The sequence below is a fragment of the Mus caroli genome, chromosome 11, assembly GCF_900094665.2.
Source record: "Mus caroli chromosome 11, CAROLI_EIJ_v1.1, whole genome shotgun sequence".
NCBI lineage: Eukaryota > Metazoa > Chordata > Mammalia > Rodentia > Muridae > Mus > Mus caroli.
Genome location: NC_034580.1, coordinates 24819904 through 24840727, shown reverse-complemented (window position 1 = coordinate 24840727; position 20824 = coordinate 24819904). Strand labels below are relative to the sequence as shown.

The 20824-nt window shown below is 38.6% G+C and overlaps 1 protein-coding gene across 4 annotated transcripts in view; it reads right to left on the bottom strand.

The window, feature by feature from the left end:
• Ppp4r3b (protein phosphatase 4 regulatory subunit 3B) overlaps positions 1–18463 on the bottom strand; it is a 46871-nt gene extending 28408 nt beyond the window's left edge. For 2 of the 4 annotated variants that reach the window (XM_021176118.2, XM_021176119.2), the window contains exons 1-4: positions 17147–18463; positions 15878–15933; positions 8259–8357; positions 2996–3619 (exon numbers count right to left, since the gene is read on the bottom strand). In XM_021176118.2, coding sequence (XP_021031777.1) covers positions 2996–3619; positions 8259–8357; positions 15878–15933; positions 17147–17288 — 921 coding nt within the window. In that variant the 5' untranslated portion in view covers positions 17289–18463. The remainder of the gene's footprint in view (positions 1–2995; positions 3620–8258; positions 8358–15877; positions 15934–17146) is intronic. The other 2 variants (XM_029484032.1, XM_021176120.2) reach the window with 2 other exon arrangements.
• Positions 18464–20824: the final 2361 nt, after the last annotated feature.

The following is a 20824-nucleotide window of genomic DNA, read 5'->3' as shown; positions in this document are numbered from 1 at the left end:
GGCATTAAGTTCAACTCTTACCTGTGGACATTGGGAATATATGTGACATTTGTTAAAATGTCACACTTGAAGACTGCTGTCCTCTATCATTTCTGGGAGAAAGAGAAATTTAAACTTCCTGTTCTGAAAGTGATCTTATCTTGTAGCTGCTTATAAAATAACCTTATTTTACTGGCTGTTAGCAATTTATGAAATATGTTTGAAGTATATTTTTCAAGTGTGGGCCTTGGGGTTTTTCATTTGTAGCCAAAATTTTCACATTAAGAAAATTCTTATCTGCTGGGTAGAGGTGTCATATGCCTTCAATCTGAGCAAATAAGGAGGCAGCAAGAGGGCTGGTGAGATGGCTCAGTGGGTAAGAGCACCCGACTGCTCTTCCGAAGGTCCAGAGTTCAAATCCCAGCAACCACATGGTGGCTCACAACCATCCGTAACGAGATCTGGTGCCCTCTGGCGCCCTCTTCTGGAGTGTCTGAAGACAGCTACAGTGTACTTACATATAATAATAAATAAATAAATAAAAAAAAAAGGAGGCAGCAAGAGGCAGATCTCTCTGTCTAAGTTCAAGGTTAGCCTGGTCTACAGAGTGAGTTTCAGGACACCCAGGGCTACACTGAGAAACCCTGTCTTGAAAAACTAAAATAGAAAAAGAGAAAATTCTTATATTCCTCTTATGAGCTGAGAGGTCAATAGGTATTACAATACGTACCAGGAGCTCATAATCACACTAGTGCAGAGGTTCTCAATCTGTGGCTCCTGACCCCTCTGGGGGTCAATGACCCTTTAACAGGTCACATATGCCGCATATCAGATATTTAATATATGATTCATGACAGTAGCAAAATTAGTTATGATGTAGTAACAAAAATAATTTTGTAGTTGAGGGTCACCACAACATGAGGAACAGTCTTAGAGGGTTATAGCATTAGGGAAGTTGAAACCAGTGCACTAGTGCTTTCATAAATGTATATATTAAACAGTTAAGATTGCTATCCTGTATCATCCCTGGGAGGAAGAGAAACGTTCTTGTTCTGAAAGTGGTCTTACCCTGGAGCAGCTTTGTTGCATTTACATTTCATTAATATATTTCCTTTATACACACACACACGAACACACACACACACACACACACACACACACACACACACACACGCGCGCGCGCGCGCGCGCACACACACACACACACACACACACGCGCGGGCGCGCGCGCGCACACACACACACACACACACACACACACACACACACGCGCGCGCGGCCGCGAGCGCACACACACATATACTAAGTTTATATAACTTTTTTAAACTACGTTTTGGATAACTAACCTAACAGGCTATTACTTATGTACTTTTGCTCTACCTCATTTTGCTTCAATGAGATATAGTGTGTTCAATCTCCCCTTATTTAACTCATACAACATATTAAAACACTCTTAAAAAAAGATATAGGTATACAAACAACATAGCTATAATGATATCTGGGAATATCTAGTATCTAATGAAACATTTCTTCATAGAAGCCTTGGAAGTGGGCTTTAGAAAATAAGCACTCAGCACTTACATGTATGTGCCAGCATGCGCGCACACATGTGTGTGTGTGTGTGTGCATACAGGTTCAATTAAAAATAATAGAAATCAATTTTAGAGGGGGAAAAAGAGCATTTAAAGACAACTGGCTTCAGTCTTAATTTTTTTCTTCCTCCTACACTATTGGAACTAGATTTCAGTGTCACTGTAGGCAAGTAAAAGATAATTAAGTGGTAAATCTTAGAAAAACAGCAGGTAGTTTATAATTAATAACAATTTCATGGATCATAAATAAATACAAATTTCTTGGCTAGGTAGCATAAGCCTTTAATCCCAGCACTCAGAAGGCAGAATCACTAAGAGTTCAAAGTCTACATAGTGAATTTCAGGCCAGTCAAAGCTACTAGTGAGACCCAGTCTTAACAAAAACAAACAAACCCCCAAACCAAAAATAAAAAAAAAACTTCCTTTAAAGTTTTGCTTTATATCATAAATTTCACAAATAAGAATTTTAAATATGTAAAGTGACATGCAAACTTTTACAAATATTTATAGCTTAGTTTCTATAACCTATTTATCGTATTTTTAGCAGTACTGGGAACTGAATCAGGGCCTTACACATGATAGGCATGCACTCTCTACCATTCAGCTACATTTCTAGATCTTACTTTTCAAATATAAAAAAAGTTGTGATTTACTATTGTGGATCTGGAAACACTTCTAAAGTCAGGCAATCAATTGAAAGCTATATTTGAGAATCTGATGTCCTTTATATTAACTCCACAATATGACTTTATTTCCAACTTCCTGAGACTGATTTTCTGTCTGCAAGTAAAATAGTATCCTGAAATGTACAGTAGGTCACATGACAAATCATTGTGTTCAGGAAGCTAAGAGAGGAAAATTAGAGGCCAGCGCAACAACACACAGAGAAACCACAAAAATACCAGATCCTATTTACCATAAAAATAACCTAATATATGTATTTAACTTTCCTTATACCTATTACTGAAGAATAATGAAAAATTGATAGGTAGGGCCCAGGAGTGGTGGTACATGTGTGAAATCCCAGAAATTAGGAGTTATTCTCAGATGCATTGTGAGTTCAAGATCAGCTTGGATTTCATTAGACCCAGGGCCCGGGAGATGGCTCAGTGAGTAAAAAGGCACTTGCTGTTAGGCCTAATGACCTAAATTCAATCCTTGGGAGCCTCATGTTGGAAGGATAGAACCAACTCCTAAAAGCTGTCCTGACATGCCCACCAACAAAGTGCAGTATACATGCACATACATAATAAATGTAATTAAAAAATAGAAAAGTACCTTATACTAAAACACACACACACACAATCATGTCAGCCATGCTTTTTCTACATTTGGTGGAACATTTAAATACAATAAATCTTTATCACCTGATTAAATTATTAGGAGCAAAATACTTGAAAATATGTGAAAAATAATTTACTTACCTGCAGCATGCTGACTATTTCAACTTTGTTGAAGAAAATAAAAGATGTAAGAGTAGAAAGGAAATTTTCTTCAAAAACAGATGGTGTAGGCAAAATGATGTCCTGAATGTACTGTACCCTGTAAGTCTGATGTATTTTTTGCCTTAGTTCCGAATCTGTTATTGGTATAACTTCCTTAAACTTTGCAGTTTTAGTTAAGAATTCTCTATGTCTTTTTGGCTGAGCCAAAGCAGGATCATATTCAAGGCATCCCACGACATCCATGATACACTCATCAGAAAACATTACCTCAAAAAGTGTTGCCTTATTTAGGAATAAGATTCCTCTAATAATTTCATACAGATGGTGTAAGCCTTCAGTGTTTTCTAGGTTCTCACAAGCTTGGAATAGCTGTAGTAGTTTTTTGATATAGCCTTCATTTTCCAAGGCCAGAGCCAGCTTTTCCCTACGGATAGGTGAGGAGAGAACTGAGGTAACTAAGTCAGCAATCTCTTCAAGTTTACTGAGTTCACATGTGGGCAGGTCAATTAGATGACTAGTTTCTGGCATTTCTTCAAATCGTTCTTCTTCAGATTCATCAATGAGGTCCTGTGTGACTTCTACTGATGGGTCCTTACCTTGAACCTAAAAATACCCAAGTAAAGCTGGTTATCTTACAATACAAAGTAAATTAACACTGGAAATCAAACCACGTATCAGTGACTACTGAATTTAAGTAAAAATGCCTTGAACACTGAGCACACTTGTTCACCTGTAAGCTCAGGGATTGTCAGGTTAAGGCAGTAGACTCAGGCATTCAAGGCCAGTCTAGTTAAGAAAATGACACTGTCAGGACTGGGGCAATGACTCAGTTGGTAAACCCTTGCCACGCAAGCCTGAGGACCCTTAACTCCTCAAGTGCAGCCCTAGAAACCAACAATCCAGGACACAGCAGGGTATGTGTTTGTAATCCCACTGTGGGTGAGAAGAAAATGCAGAGGAGAAATAACAACAGAGGGCAAAGAAATGGGTAGTGAAGATATAGTAAGAAACTCAATGTTGCATCTCTAAGGCTAAGAGCAAGAACTAACACTGGCTCAATTATACCAGATGCCTGAAGGGAAAAAACCTTATTTATCAAGGTTTCTAGAACCTGGCAAAAGGAAGCCTTTAAACTCTGAGTGACACTGCTCTGAGACATCTCATCCTACAAAGCAGTGAGGAACTGGAACAAATCTAGTGACTCTTACATCTTAGGTCCATTTATCACCATACTATTACGATACAACAGTGATATTCTTGACTCAACTTTTATGTACATAAATTGTACGATAGATACTGATAATCAAATATATTGGAAATTTAAACTAAAGCTTCCTGAGGATGTAATATTAAAAGAAAATGACTTGGCCTGGGGAAGACACAGATTTGTCAGGGGCTGGATTCACTTCTTTCTTTCATTTTTGAGACAGAGCCTCTCTTTGTAGTCCTGGCTGGCCTTGAATTCACAGAGATCCACTTGCCCGTCTCTTTAGTACTGAATTAAAATGTGTGCTATGATTTCTGGCCTTTTTATTAAGCAATTTTTTTGAACCATCTCCAACTCCAGGTCAAGAGATCCAACACTTTCTGGCCTTCTTAGGCACTGAAGGCCCATAGTACAGAGTCATAGATGTAGGAAACATAATGATACACATATTAATCATCAAAAGAATTGTTTTACTTTTTCTCTGTCGGGAGATATTGTGGAGGTCAGAGGATAACTTGAGCAAGCTGATTCTTTCCTCCTACATGTGTTTGGAGGAATGAAACTAAGGTGGTAAGCACCTTCATCCACTGAGACATCTCACAGCCCTCACCTGTGGTCACTTAGGTGGAAGAGCACTCTGGCCAAGGGAATGTTGTTACCCAAAGGAAAATTTGTCCCTTGCCCAGTTCCTGATGGGCAACTTCTATGTACTTGCAATGTCCTATTTAAAAAGGCAACTGATTACATGGAGTAATCAGTCTAGGCATCATTCTATGCATACAATGTATCTTATTTTGGTTTCTATAGATTATGAGGATCCTGACCTCTGAAGGAGCTGGAGTCTAAGGTCAACCAACCTTATGTGACTTATCTCCAGTGACAATCCTGGACACAAATGCTTCGGTAAACTGCTCTGGCTGACAACGCTCACTGTGCTATTGCACACTGGGACTGAGAGATTTAAATGCTATCTGTATGACATTCAGAAGAAAGACTTGGAAACTCAAGTAGAGAAGTCTCCTGGATCTTTTGCCCTATGAGCTTCTTCCTATTTGGTGATTTAAATCTGTATGTGCTATTATAGTAGTAAACTGTAATTAGAAACAAGACTGTTATTTACTGAACCTCCCCACCCCCACCCCCACTGGTTTGGCTGAGCCCTTAGCACAGAGCTTTAATCCTTCTGGCTGGAATTCAAGATGCACCCATAGTTTGAAAGTGATGTCTACTTGAGTTGTGGAGAAAGTGATGAATCAGAGAAAGACTCAACAGAATAGGATATACTCAACTCTCATGAGAACAGAGAAGAAAAGGCTACTTAAGAGAGCACCATAGAAAAGAGGAAAAGAGAGAAAGAGAGGAGGCAGTTTTACTGGAAGAGTTTTACAGAGACAGGCTGCAGAAAGACAACAAGCTAGACACAGGAGAAGACAGAACGAGTCAGAGAATAAGGAGGAGAAAGGTTAAAACATACTGCTAGAGCTCGTTTGAGGCCAAACAGAGCAAAAAGTCAGAGGCCAAGAGAGAAGTCAGACTGAATCCATCAGCTTGGAAAGAAAACAGCAGAGCCAAAATGTCAGAGTTGACCAGCCAGAGTTCAGAAAGCAAAAGAAAGGGTGAGCTTAGTAAGTCTCAGAGCCTGAAAACATTATATGGAGGGTAGAAGCTTCCAGGACTAGACTTAGGTTAGCAGACTGAGGCAGTAATCATCAAAGACAACAATTACATTAGGCGAATAAAAGTTACTGAAACAGTTGAGTTCTTCTGAATCTTTTCAATCAACTATTGTACCTAAAAGTGGTCTTGTGAACCTTCAGACCTATCTGAGTCAAAACATTAAGACAAAATTTTAGTAAAAATTCCTATGACGGGGACAGCAAATTAGTTTAGCAGGGAAAGGCACTTGATTCCAAGTCTGATGACATCAGTTCAATCTCTGTTACCTACAGGAGAGAACAGATCCCTGCCAAGTTGTATTCTAACCTCCATACACGTTCTGTGGCACATGTGTGCCCACACAATACATACAAAGACAAGTAAAAAAAATTGAAATAATTAAAAATATTAGTACAAATGTATGAACTCTAAGTCGCATATATATATATATTTACACACACACACACACACACACACACACACATACATATTTTTTCCAAACCATATATTAAGTAGTAAGGGTTGAGTTGGAAAGGTATAATCTAATATGCTGATTACTAAAAATATTATCTACTATGCACATCTATGTTGTATTATATAGATAAGCCAACACTGCAATTCTAAATAAAGTTGTATATACTTTTCTAATATTTGAAGCTTATCATTTTACAAAGTTACTTTTATATGTTATAATCTATATTCCAAACAACTTTATAAATATTTCCATAGTATTCTCTTATTTTTGTTAATTTAGTGATTTTAACAGTTTTATATTTCAAGTGTGCTTTTACATAGATAAATGTCACTTCATGGATTAAAGTGTAAACTAAGACCAGAGTGTCAAATATTTGCTGAAAATACATTACAGGTAAACAATTTTGATCATTTTTTAGGTCTGAAATAGTAATTTATAGAGAATCTCATATGCTAAAAATACAGCTGCCTTTTAGAGGAACACATGAAAGAAACAAAATAAAAATTATTCACAGGTTTAAAGACAAGTAACAATTTCAATTTTATTCCATGTATATTTTGACGAATATACGAACACTGTATTGGATGTTTGAATACCAGAGTTCTGTTATTTAATAGTATATATTAATAATGTTCAGTAACAATATGTAATAAGATTTTGGAAAAGAAAGCTTCCTGCTAAAATTTTACTGATCAAGGGCTACACGTCATTGGTAATAGGAGCATTCACTTTGTTTTGTTTTTTTTTTGAGCTTCTCATGTAGTCTAGAGTGGTCTCAAATCTCATCTCCACCCCCTCCCCTGACCTGAGATGACCATAAACTCTTGATTCTCTGGTTTTCATCAGTGTCCCTGGCTACAGTTTCTTGAAGTATGTGTCACGAATTAAAATAGCCAAAGAAAATTAGATTTCAATTAAGAATCACTAGAAGAGTCTGGGTATAACGGTTCCTGTAACCTCAGTTCTTGGGAGGCTAAGACTGAGGATCACAGAGAGTTGGAAACCAGTCTGAAAGTGCAGTGAAATTTGATCACAAATAGAATCACAGAGAAAAGCTCAAGTGAGAACGGTAACAGTCAAACAACAATAAAATTAATCCATTGGAAATAAAGACCTGTACTAGGTCGTCATTGAAACTGATGTGTCATAAAAAAAAATTTAAAATTCCAATTACCAAGTATCATAGCCAAAAAACATCTAAGACAAGGAGATGTGAGTGGTACAATGTGGCAGCATAAGAAAAGTAAACAGACATTAAGGGAAAGCTTAGTTGTAAACAAAGCATGGGTTTTAGATAATAGTACTACTTACTATTACTGAATCAACTGCAAGTAATGTTCCATATCAATGTGAGGGGTAGCTGAGTGCAGGTGTTGTCTGCTATACAGAAAGACTACACTATTAGTTCATTTCCCAAGCCCCATTCCCCTTCTGAGGTTTCACTGCTTAGGCTGACCAAACCTCCTATGAAGCTGATCCTTCTGCCTCTGATCCTCTTGACTTTGCCTCCTGACTGTTGGGATTATGGCTTACTCAGTGTTGAAGCTGACCCCAGGGCCTCCTGTATGCTAGGTAAGCACTCTACCTCAGTGAGTTACATTCATAGCTTTGTTTACATAAAAACCCTAAAAATTATGATGATGTTGCTGCTGCTAATAATTTTAAGTGAAATAATTAGTTGCAATAAAGAGTCCAAGACTGAGGATATAGGTCAATGTCAGAGCACTTCTTTAGTATGAATTAGGACCTGAGTAAGGTCCGAAGAAATATACATATAAATATCCATGTTAGAGCATTAAAATCTCAGTTACCTTTCCATACTTTAATACATTCTTCCGAAGTGAAAAGAAAAAAATGAATAATGTACATAATCACAGTTATAAAGATATATTAAAAAACCTTACTTGACAAATTTTTTCCCAAATTTCATCACAGCCAGCTTTTTCTTGAAAACTTAGAGCCAGATCATAGTTTTCAGCTTCTGACCAAACAATTAATGTATCCTGTTTTAAAAAAAAATGAAAACACTTCTCAATACCATACAGGAAAAACATGTATTTATAAAATATAAACAAAAAGTCAAGAGCGAACTGACAGTTAAAGTACATTCACCTGATAGTGCACATCTATAAAGTATTCTGCTGTGCCGTTAACATTTTGTAATATACTTTCAATGCAAGAGAAACTTTGATATTAATGATGACACTGAACAATTTTCTAAATAAGCTAAAATAGATTAGCAGGCTCTAGGTAATCCTTCTTGAGCAAGATTGCAGATACTCCAACATCTATTTTCTGTTATCTGGAAAGTCAGCCATTCCATTCATCAATAACTTACATCCCTACCTTTTTGCTTATTTTTACTGTATGTGTGAATGTTTGCATGTGTGGTGTTTTGAATGGCCCGACATATGAATACTTGGTGCCCAATGGTGGTGTGCAGAAAGCTTACAAGTCTGGCCTTTCTGGCAGTGGAGGTAGGCTTTCAGAGTCCCAACACCAGCATCATTCCCAGTTTGCTATTTTTGGTTCATGGTATGAAACATGAGCCTTGAGCTCTCAGTTGTTCTTTCCATGCATCCTGCTGCCATGATTCCTAACAGTAATAGTGATGGACTCTTATCACACTGGGAACTGTAAGCCCCAATAAACCTTTCTGTAAGTTGCTGGTGTTTAATTGAAGAAACAGGAAAGTAATACAGACACTGGTACAAGGAATGGACTACTGCTGTGAAGAACCTCATTATGTGACTATATTTTTTCAGAAAACTCAAGAATTTCAGAAGATGGACTAGAAAAATAAGTTGACATTGTAAGCAGAGCTTTATGGACCATCATAGTAGAAGCCTGACAGAGTAATGCTGAGAGCCAGGTGTAGTTGAGGAATGGTTCAAGAGGTTTCAGAGGGCGTTGGTGGCGCACACCTTTAATCCCAGCACTCGGAAGGCAGAGGCAGGCGGATTTCTGAGTTCGAGGCCAGCCTGGTCTACAGAGTGAGTTCCAGGATAGCCAGGGCTACACAGAGAAACCCTTTCTCAAAAATCCACCCCCCCCAAAAAAAAAAGAGGTTTCAGAGGGGAACAATATTAATACTTGGGCTAGAGACTGGTCTTGTGATATTTGGTAAGAGGGTGGCTGCTTTCTGTCCTGTGCCTGAGGCTAAATTAAAAGGTAATGGACTAATTTCTTTTCCCGAGATTTCAAACCTAATCCTAACACTGATTCTGTGGCATGGTTATTAGTAACATTCTTATGCAGGAATACAATGAAAGAGAGTAAGTGGAGTAAAAAGAAAAACAAAATGTAGTAGTATTTGACAAGAAAAAGCACTAGGAAACTTGTTATACCCAATACAAACAAATGAGCTTACTTAAAGAGAGGCTTGATCTGCACTAAATAAAGGAAAGGGTGCTGTGTTAGTTACTTTTCTATTTCTTTGAAGAGACACAACCAAGGTAACTTATAAAAGGAAGTATTTAATCGAGGGCTCACAGACCCAGAGGATAGTACAGAACCCCTGAGAGGTCACTGCATGAAGCTGTGGAAATGAAGCCTGAGTTGAGACTCCCAAATGTTGAAGATGCCAAATGCCAGAAGTGTGGGATAACTGCCAAGGAAAGCTGTACACAGAGAATGGAAACAGCCCAAAAGAGAGGCAGGGAGCAAAGCTGGAGAGGAGAAGCCACTTAGTCCCTTTTGAGCTCAGACATAAGCTACATGGCACTTTGGAGTCTGTCTTGCTGAGTTTGCTTTGGTCCAGGGTTTTTTTTTTTTTTTTTTTTTTAACTATGCTCTCATTCCTCCCTTTTGGAATGACATTATATAGTCTATGCCATTTTATGTTCAAAGTATGTAATTTGGTTTTTGGTTTTATAGGAAGTTGCAGTTAAGAGATTGCTTTGAGTTTCAGAACAGACTTTGAACTTTTAAACAGTGTTAAGACTGTGAAAGACTAGGGACTTTTAAGTTGAACTAAACACATTTTGCATTATGGCACGGCCAAGAGACTACGGATGCTGGGGAGCAGAATGTGGTGGTAAATCTCTTCTAGTCTCTGACATTTGAATATTGGTGCTATATGGGGAGGCTTAGAAGTATGGCCCATCACCAATTTGCAGAAAGAATAACCTAAGGTCTATTCTTCATAGAGTATCGTCAATTTTGCTTCTACTTTAAAAAAGGTTAGGTTGTCAAACTCTGTAAGGAGAAACTAAAGTTAAGATTTTAGTTTAAACACATATAAACAATCAGACATTAAATTCACTATGTAATATTCTAACAAAATGAATAGGGTTGTTTTGGATACAAAGTAAAATTTTAATTTAAAAAAATATTGGGGAAATCCACTTAGGAAAACTATCATTGCAGGCACCGTTTCTATAGTTTGTCCTTAGAGCTGTTTCTCTGTGTAATGCGCGGAGCTTCTTTGATGTATATTCACCGACATCTACCCACTGGGAGATCATGCTAGTCTTTGTACAAAACAGGAAAAACCTTTAAGATTTTAAAAAAAGAAAATCATTTTAGGAGTTAGAGAGACGTTACACTGGTTGCTCTTTTGGAGGACCAGGGTTCAATTCCCAACACCTACATGGCAGCTCACAATCACCTTCTCCAGATCTAGGGGATCTGAAACCTTCTCCTGGCTTCTGAGGATGCTGGAGACACATAGTGCCCAGAGATAGATAAAGTCAAAACACCATACACATAAAATACAAAAGCATCATTTAAACCCATCTGTCTAATACTAATACCCCCATGATTGCCTAATTTGATTGCCTAATTGGTTTCGATTACAGAGTGACCCCAACCCCAAATATTATTTCATTTATTGCATTCACCAGCACCCACAAACTGATGTTATGGATTTTGGATCATTTCTTGTTTGTTTGTTTGTTTCAGAGGAAAGTGCAAACTAAGTCCCCCACTACCGCATTAGGAAAATGCAGGGGTCAGCACATCTGGAGTGCAATGGATAAGTCTCATCTTGGGAAAGACACCTTTGTGATGATGGTATCTACCCTGTCAGGTAACTGAAAAACTCTTTCTAGGACTGGGAGGTAGGTCAGTGGCAGAGTGCATGTGCAAAGTGCTGGATTTGATACCCCCCCACCCCCATGGTACTACAAACAAAGCCCAGAATAAGTTATGTCTTCAAAAAATTTCAAACTTAATTAAAAAAAACAAACAACCCTAAAGAAGACTCAGATCAGCCCATAAACAACATCCTACTGGTCCAATGAATAAATGTGGACAGTTCTACAATGCTGTCTAAGTTTTGTTCTTACTCTCTGTCTACGAAGGGGGTGTGCTGAAGCTAAAAGTTCATTTTATGTTTCTTAAATGAGGATCTGCTTTCCAAATCAAACCTTACCACCAGCTCTAGATGTTTAATGTTAAGACTTCATTTATTTCACCCACTTTCAAGCTTAAATTAAAACAAACAAACAAACAAATAAAACATGGGGGGGGGGGGTTAAGACCCAGAAGCATATGGAATGCTATTTATTATGTGTGCTTAAGAAATGGAGATGTGAGATGATGGCCTGTAAGAAAACGGAAAGGTGATGTGCATAGTGGCCTACACTTTTAACTGTATCACTTAGGAGGCAGAGACAGGCCCATCTTTGTGAGTTTGAGGACAGCTTAGTCTACATAGTAAGTTCCAGGACTGCCACAGCTAAATTTTGAGACCCTGTTTCAAAAAACCCAGCCAACCAAAAATAATAAAAACAAAGAAAATGGTAATGAGGGTGACTGTTAGTAATACAAACCACATGGACTAGAGGTAGGAGAGACTTCAATAAATACTTTTGAATTACCCATGCCAACACATGCACATTAAAAAAAAAAAACTTTATTTTGATAACCAAGCCTCAAACCAAAAGCTCAATGTAAGCCTACTCAACTTCATGCACTTTCTGGAAAGAACTATGACTTTCTGGGCCCCGAACACTAGATAGTAATAGCAATAGTTACAGTCATAGTAACAGTACCTACTAGTAGTAATAATACAAAACAATCAACAGGACAGCAGCCTGATTTCTTCTTTGATGTTTTATCATTCACCATGTCCTCTAGCAACTTCTTGAAAACATATCAGAGTTACATTTTTTCAAGTCTATTTACTAGACTTTCATTTCGTCTATCACAATTATTACAAGAGTTTCCCACCCAAAGCTTTTTGTTCCTCCATGTTCCTCTCATCTAGTATTCATGATATTATCATACTGGTTTGCTTAAAGGCAGTATCATTTTCATCATTTTGGGTCTCCAACAAGAATTTATAATGGCACACTTTTGTTTGGTGCTTTCTCCTATCTCTAATTTTCTACTGCCCACACCTGTGGAATACAAGTTTTCTGTTTATAATACTTTGTGTTGAAATATTCCTGCTTTGCATTTTCATTCATACCCTTTCTGGACCTCAGCTACCTCCACAGGAAACACTTTCATGCATTTTCAGTAAGATCTAGGCTTACTGAAACCATTTTCACTAGCTATCTTATCAGTCTACTATTGTTTCACTGAAGTGAGGACTGATCTTTTAAACCCAGGAAAACATAACTATGTTAAATATGCTAAGTTCTCTCTATCCCTATGATTTTGACTTTTGATTTACTCAAAAATGGTAGGACTGACTTTAAGTTACTTAAACATGTATCAGACACTTTGTTTCACGCTGTACTGGATAATCATTTTCTTTTCTTCCCAATGAGTTTCCTTAAATACTTAAATGTACTGAGAAAGTATACTTCCTTCCCATCTCTCACCCTTTCCAGAACTAGACATGGTGGGAAAGTACTGTAAATTACTGATAACCTTCTACAATTCAGTTATTTGATACTTAATTGTACTTATTCTAATATATTTTGGGAGAGAAAAACCCATCTATTCTGAGCAGACAATTTAGCAGTCATTTTAGGACTGAAACTGTGACTATTAGTTACTCTGAATCTATTCAACATATTTTAATTTAGTAAATTATTCTATAAACAAGCCATCCATTCACATTTTAATTTAAAAATCTATCTGTTAATGATATATTTCTTTTAATTTTGGAAATAACTTTCTAGCATAATCTAAAATCTCAAGTGTTGACAAATGCTGATGTGATAATTCTAATAAACATAAAAATAATGTTGTATTCAAGAATTCTTACTTGTGCGACTTAGTAAAAACTGCAAATTGAATACGACTTTGGTTAAAATAGGAAAAAAACCTGTATATATTACAAAGAAATTAAACTTAAAACTTTAAATGGCTCTGACTTCCACTAGAAAGGTCCTCTTAATTTAAGTAAACTTCAAGTAAATAAAACAGGTGACTCTAGACAGTATTCACAGCATGCTTTTCACTATTCCCCTCATGTGTGTGTAATCTATAAAGATATGTAGCCCTGAACTTGAACTTAGATGGGACCAGTTGCAGAAAACATTTTCAGATGCCATAAATCTTTAAAATATATTTTTCCACTGTTTTAGACACTTAGTGTTTGTGTGTGAGTGTGTGTGTGTGTGTGTGTGTATGTATGTATGTATGTGTGTGTGTGTGTGTGTGTATCTCTCTCTCTCTCTCTCTCTCTCTGAGACAGGGTTTCTCAATATAGCCTTGCCTATCCTGGAACTCAAGAGATCCACCTAACCTCTGACTCCTGAGTCCTGGGATTAAAGGGGTGCACAACCACTGCCTGGCTTCGAACTAGTGTTTTAGAAAGCATCATTATACATGAAAGTATGCTTTAAAATTTTTAAGTATTTGAAGAACCACTGTATATCTTTAAAGTGTTGGAATACTGTTTTACAAATAAGCCTCTGCACAATATGGTCTTTTCAATAGGAATAGTAGCTAAAATATCACAACACATCAAGAAAAGTTATTTTAACTAAATGTGTAGCTAATTGCTCATGAATATGCACCCACACTTACACGAGCAAATGTCTTCATCATCATTTATATTCAGAGGTAGGAGAAAAAAAAATGACAAAATATTATTATTTCTTCACAAACAAAGACTCCCAAGTCAACGCAAACACAGAATACCTAACTGCCTAGTTGAATTAGAAATTAAATTTATTTAAATGTCCTTAAATATATCTAAGATACAGAGAAACACTCAAAAGTTTAAGGCAAATGTTTTAATTGAATTCTTCACCAAAAAGATAGACACATATAAAAAATTTCCAAGAAAAAACCCACCAGTTGAATACTAATATATTGAAGAACTAAGAATGTATTGCATGCATCAACAATTTACATTCATATTTTTACCATTAATAAGCTTTACAAAAGATGTAATTTTATCTCTTCTGTGAAGTGTTTATAGAATCCAAATTCTCATAGACCTTGAAAAAAAGATAGACCTGATGCTATAAATACAAACCTAAAATGTCTTTCCCTTCCAAAGCCTGTCATAGTGACTTTATTTACAAAACACAACACACTACACCCACACAAAAATCAAATGACTCACAGTTATATATATTAAAATTATAATACAGTATTTAAAAAAACTCCCTATGCTAACACAAATAAATCTTCAAAGAAGTGTGAAAACACAAATTTTTAGAATACATGTAAAGTATGTTATCAATAGTGTATTGTAAAAAGTTTAAAAACACAAAGACTACATATTATTTATGACTATATACATATGCAGGAAGGGTATAAAAAGCATGTATACAGAATACAGAGCAATTTCATAATAGGGTTACCACAGGGAGAATAGAGAAAATGAGATAGATACAAAGGAGATTTTACCTCTATCCATGTTAAACATTACAAAAGGTTGAAAAAAAATATTATGTTAATATTATTAAATCTGATGGTGTTATCATATAATGGAGTCTATTATATTATTCTCTAAACTATTTAATATTGTTAGTATTTCATAATAAAAGTGAAAACATCCACAGATAAGAAAAGATGACTTCATGTTAACTAATTAGAAATACTAAAACAGATTTCCTTTCCCAAAGTGACAATATTAACAGAAAATGTTGCATAATTACCAATGTGTATATTTATTAAGTACCCATTTATTATTTTAAAATATGCATACAATTAGAAGCAGACTTAAATACTACTTAAAAAAATTCTTCTCTTTGGTCAAAGGATCTAACTTCATACCACAAACAGGCTCTCCTTGCTTTAAAAACATCTCTTTGAATTATTTCTTAATGGTAGTAAGTGAACACTCTGAATTTTCTTTTAAGCCATTTCTTTCAAATGTGACTTAGAACAAAAGGTTTAGTGTAGAGCATATAGAACAGACCTGTTCTAGATCGCGAAGAATACATTGTATTGCAATACAAACAGTGGCTCAATTAAAAACCAACATTAAATCACCAATATAAAAACTGCTTTTCAGTCTGAAACTCTCAAACTGAAGGAAAATATATATGGTTCCTAATTTTAGTTACCAAACTTTTTCTCTTGTCTGGAAAGTATTCCCATCTTTGTCACATAAATACATCCTGGATCACAGACGAAGTTTTCAAATTAAAGATAAACAACTACTTGCCTGCTGTTTCTGATATGCAGTGTTTGGATTTATCTTTGACTCTAAGAGTAGCGATCCTGAAAGAGTAAAAAAAAAATGTCTGAAATTATAAAACCTTCAGTAGCACACATCTAGTAAGCATTTCATGTCTTCTCACCAGATGAACATCTGAAGCTACAAATGCATTTTAATTCATAGTTTCTAAATATAGACTACATGGTTAACTTAGACTGTTTCATCCTACCTCCATATGTCCTCAGAAGGAAGGAAATGTGAAATCAATATTCAGACTATGTGGTAACTAAAACCTTTAAGGTCTAATTGACCATTTGAAGACTAAACTTTAACAAAAGCTATTTCACTGAATTTCCTGTCCAACAAAACAAATTACAAGGACCCCAGAGAGACTTACCATACAAATTATATTTATCCTTTTCCTTTGACAAACTCTCCTCCTCATAATGTAGAAATACATGCCTCTTAACTCCTAAAAGGGGACTCTGCACTAGTACAACATTTGCCCAGAATAATCTAAGATTGCTATTCTTTTATTTCTTGCATGCATTAGCTGCTCCAATTGGGCAGCTCTTGAGTATAGGTGGTAGCTGTTTTATTATGGCTGTCAGTTTTTAATATTAAAATGGTTTCTATGAATTCTGCAATCAACAAATACAACTTCACAGTTCGCTTTAGTTTTCTAACTTGCTGAGATTGTGGAACCCACTTTTTCACTCCCTACAATGGCAGCCTTGGAGGGATCAATAAATAAATATGTACGTGCTTGTGTGTTTCGTGGCAACGGTCTGTACTAACTCCAAGAGAAAGTCCGTTTTAGTTTTCCCCAGCACCTGGCGATTGGAACAACTGAAACTTGTTTTTAAGGCAGAGTTTCTCTAAACCTTTTATACTACATAGGTACAACCGACAGGACTGTACCTAAATTAGCGGCTCGGAAGTGGGGGTCATCTCATGGGCGATATTCCTACCTGATCTTCTACTGACTTCCCACTCATACATTCTAAACCTCAGCAACCGGGCTGGGATTGGGGGGTAGGGGGAAGGAGTCAAATCCTCAATAGGGATGGAGGCGGAGAACTGCGAGTTCACGTCTGACAGAGAGTAAATCCAGGCCCAGCAGTTTGTTTTTATCGTAAAGGAGGGCAGGCTCAAGACCAATGCGCTGTCCCTAGTGGTGCTAGTCAGAATACAGTACTGGAGGCCAGTGCTTAACCCTCAGGTTGTGCCGCAACCGATGCACTATCCCCTGCCCCACCGTTCCAATAACCTTACCGTCGGACTCGGCACGAACCAGCAGCGACATCCCTTTGAGCTCCTCTACGTAAGTGGAGGAGACGTGCCCGGTGCCTCGGTCGTCCCATTGCCGGTCTTCGTTAAGGGTATAGACCTTCACTCGCCTCCGTGTATCCGACATGGTGGCTACTGGCCCCACCGTTCCAGCCGCCACCTCCTCGCTCACCTCGCCCGTATCCCTCACTCTTGAGAGCCGGTAGTGGCGGCAGCGGCGGTGGTGGCAGCGACTCTGGAGAGGCCCGAGGTTACCATGGCTCTAAAGGTTTAGCCGCGAGAAGGGGTGACCAGAGCCACCGAGAGCCCTCCGCTCGTGGTCTCCGCTACCCCTCCCTTCACCGCGGCGCACAACCACTCTCCCTTCCTTTTGCGCCCCGGAGCTCTCTCGCTCTCCCGCTGCCGCCGCCCGCCGCGGTTACTACTACAGATCCGCCATCTTGTAACCCGACTCTCTGCCTTTCTCTTCCTCTTCCAGCAGGTTCGTACGGGCTGCCCTAGCAGGGGCTACGGCGGCCGACGAGTCCAACGCACAGTACCTTTACCTCCGAACACACTTCCGGAGAGTCAGACCTCGGCGATCTCGCGAGGAGTGCGCCGCCGAGGTGAGCCGGCCTAGGAGGGACTTCCTCCTCTTTCGGCCCCGCCTCCTGATTCGGGAAATCTCAGTTGGGTGGGGAAGTCCCGCGAGCTTTTCTACCTGCGCCTGGAGGAAGCGTGTGTAGAAGGTTGCCTTGGCGATGGTGTTGCCGAGTTGTTCTTCGGGATTTGTAGGGCTGATGTTGGTCATGTGGCGGGTTGTCAACTTTGGACTTGCTCTCAACAGAACAGAGCCAGGCTGAGAAGTCGGAATGCGTGGACAGGACTAAGGTGAAGCCAAGTGTAGGCTGTCAGCCCGAAAAGGACTGGGGGCGGGGTGGGGGTCGTTCGAGTCATTCGTGAAGACGATGGGAGATCGAGCCTTCACCCACTAAAATCCGTTATAGAATCTGCGAGGCTTCTGCCGGGAAGGTGTTCCATGGCCACGATGAGCAGTGGGCGATCGAATGTTCCACAAACGCGTTGACAGTTCCTATTTCCCGCCGAAGCGTTCTTCCGTTAGCCTAGTAGCACGGACCATTTAAAAGGTTCAGAGAGACTGGCGGCAGCGACGAGGCAAGCACAGGCGTGCAGCCTCACAATCCTCGGGGAGCTCTCGGCCTCATGTGCCTCAAGAACGGTTTCCAGCGTTAAGTTAACGTCGCTCAGAGCGTGACGCTCGCCCGAAGGCATCCGCTCCCAGTGTAGTTCAGCCGCCTCTCCGTTCTCTTATACGGTCCCTCAACTCTTGGCTCTAACCTGAAAGGTGAACACGGGGCAGGTGCACATGTTGATCCCGCGGTGTATTTCGGGAGTTGTAGTCATCACCATGCTTGTCAAAGTGTGCTTATGATTTGACGAGGTTAGGCGGCAACTCATGTTTAAAAGGGTGTCTTATGTACATAGTCGCTTGATTAAAAAGGATTTCGAATTTTGAACTATCATTGCTATTCTTTAAATGTATGAGGGACCACGAAAATTAACCTGGTCTGCTGTCATTTGCCTGTAACGACTGCATATGGAAATGCCAGCCTATGGTATGTAACAGGATTCTGCCTATGATAAAAGGACTTGAATCACTATACATAATTTCCCGATAATCTGTGACTGATATGGACAAAATGTACTTTGAACCAGGGAAAATATGACTTGTTTTGGGAAGGCCATAGAAAGCTTTCCACAGTCAGTGTTTTAGTCCAATGTTAGAGGACACCCAAGGATTATGTCTAAGCATCCTTTTCATTGCCCACTCTAAAGGAGAAAAGAACGTTGGCAAGAGCACTGGATAGATCCTGGAAGCCCACTCAGCCTTTAGGACAGAAATTTCAGATGCCCAGAGCATTCTCTGTAGAATGTTTTGGTCAGGGTCCATCCAGCTTATGCTGTAGTCGGGAAGCATCACCGTGCCATAGCCATACCTTCCCCCAGAGTCTTTTACAAGGAAACTACAACCCCAAAAGGTTGTAGCCCAAATGAGCCCCTGATGTCCTTGATCTTTACAAGTAATACCTTTATATGTAAAAAAATTAAAATGGCAAAGAACTTCTGCAATGCAAGGTAAGTCTCTTCAGTTCCTGCTTCCAGCTATTCTCCAGAAAACAGTGACTATATCACTCCTCACTAGATTCCCCTCTCATTCTCACTGTGTGTGAGGTTAGACTGGGGGCAGTTCCTTGGTGTGTGTCCTATACATTTGTACATTTGATTTAATGCTGCTATCATCATCTAAAAATGTTAAATAATTTTTGAACATTGTTTTCTTTTCACTAGGTTTTATGCTGTACTTTGTTTTAGAAATAGTTTAGCATGTGCAAATGTGTGTGTGAATATACTGTAGTTGTCTTTTGATAATTTAAATGACTGTTTCCGGGACTCAAATCCATCCCAATATCTGTATGATGAAGTCTTTCATATAAAATGGCATATGTTTTGCTTATAACCTATAAGGTCCTGCAGAATAATTTGTATCCTTTTGGATTATATTACTATAATACTTTATGTAGTTATATTACAATACAAATGCAACACGTTTTTAAAAGAGATTTTCATTGCGTGTGTGTGTGTGTGTGTGTGTGTGTGTGTGTGTGTGTGTATGTGTATGTGTGTGGTTCCCAGAAGGTTTTGGATGCTCTAGAACCAGAGTTATAGTTGTGAATAGCCAGATGGGTTCTCCGCCAGAATTCTTTAACTGCTGAAACATCTCATCCCTGCCATGGAGGCTTTTAAAAAATGAGATTTATTCATTTGGTGAAGGGAGGGGCTGTGCTACAACATAGTGTGGAAGTCAGTCCTGGAAGTCAAAGTCAGGTTGTCAGTCTTGGTGGCAAGCACATTTGCCCATAGAACCCTTTCTCCTGCCTCACACAGGTATTTTTGCAGGAGGAAAAAAATGCGGAACAAAAAACAAACCAAAAAACCCTCCCCTAAGCCATATGAGTTCGGTAGAATGTGTATATAATATGTATGTATGTATGTATGTATGTATGCTGTTACCGCTTTCAGTTCTCTGAGGACCTTCTCTGAGAATGATTTTGTGTGTGTGTGTGTGTGTGTGTGTGTATTTATAGAAAGGCTTACAGCCTATGGTCTAGCTAGTCCAATGGCTCTCTATGAATGGAAGGCCCAAAAATCTAGTAATTTAGTCTATGAGGCTGTATGTCTCTATGACTCTGCTGGTCTTCAGTATATGGCAGAATCCTGAAGAAGTAGGCTCCAGTGAAGGAATGGACTTGCCAGTGAGATCAAGAGTAGGAACAAGCAAAGAGAGCAAACTTCCTTCTTCCATGTCCTTTACATAAGCTGCCAGGCAAGGTGTGGCCCAAATTAAAGGTGATCTTCCCACTTCAAATAATTTCATTAAGGAAAAAAAAATCCCTGTGTACCCAGGTTACTGTCTTAGTTGGAGTTTTATTGCTGTGAAGAAACACCAACACCACAACAATACTTGGGGAAAACATTCATTGGGGTTGGCTTACAGCTTAGAAGTTCAGTCCATTATCAACATGGCAGAAGCCTGGCAGCACACAAGTATACATGGTGCTGGAAAGGTAGCTGAGTGTTCTACATCTTGATTCACAGGCAGCA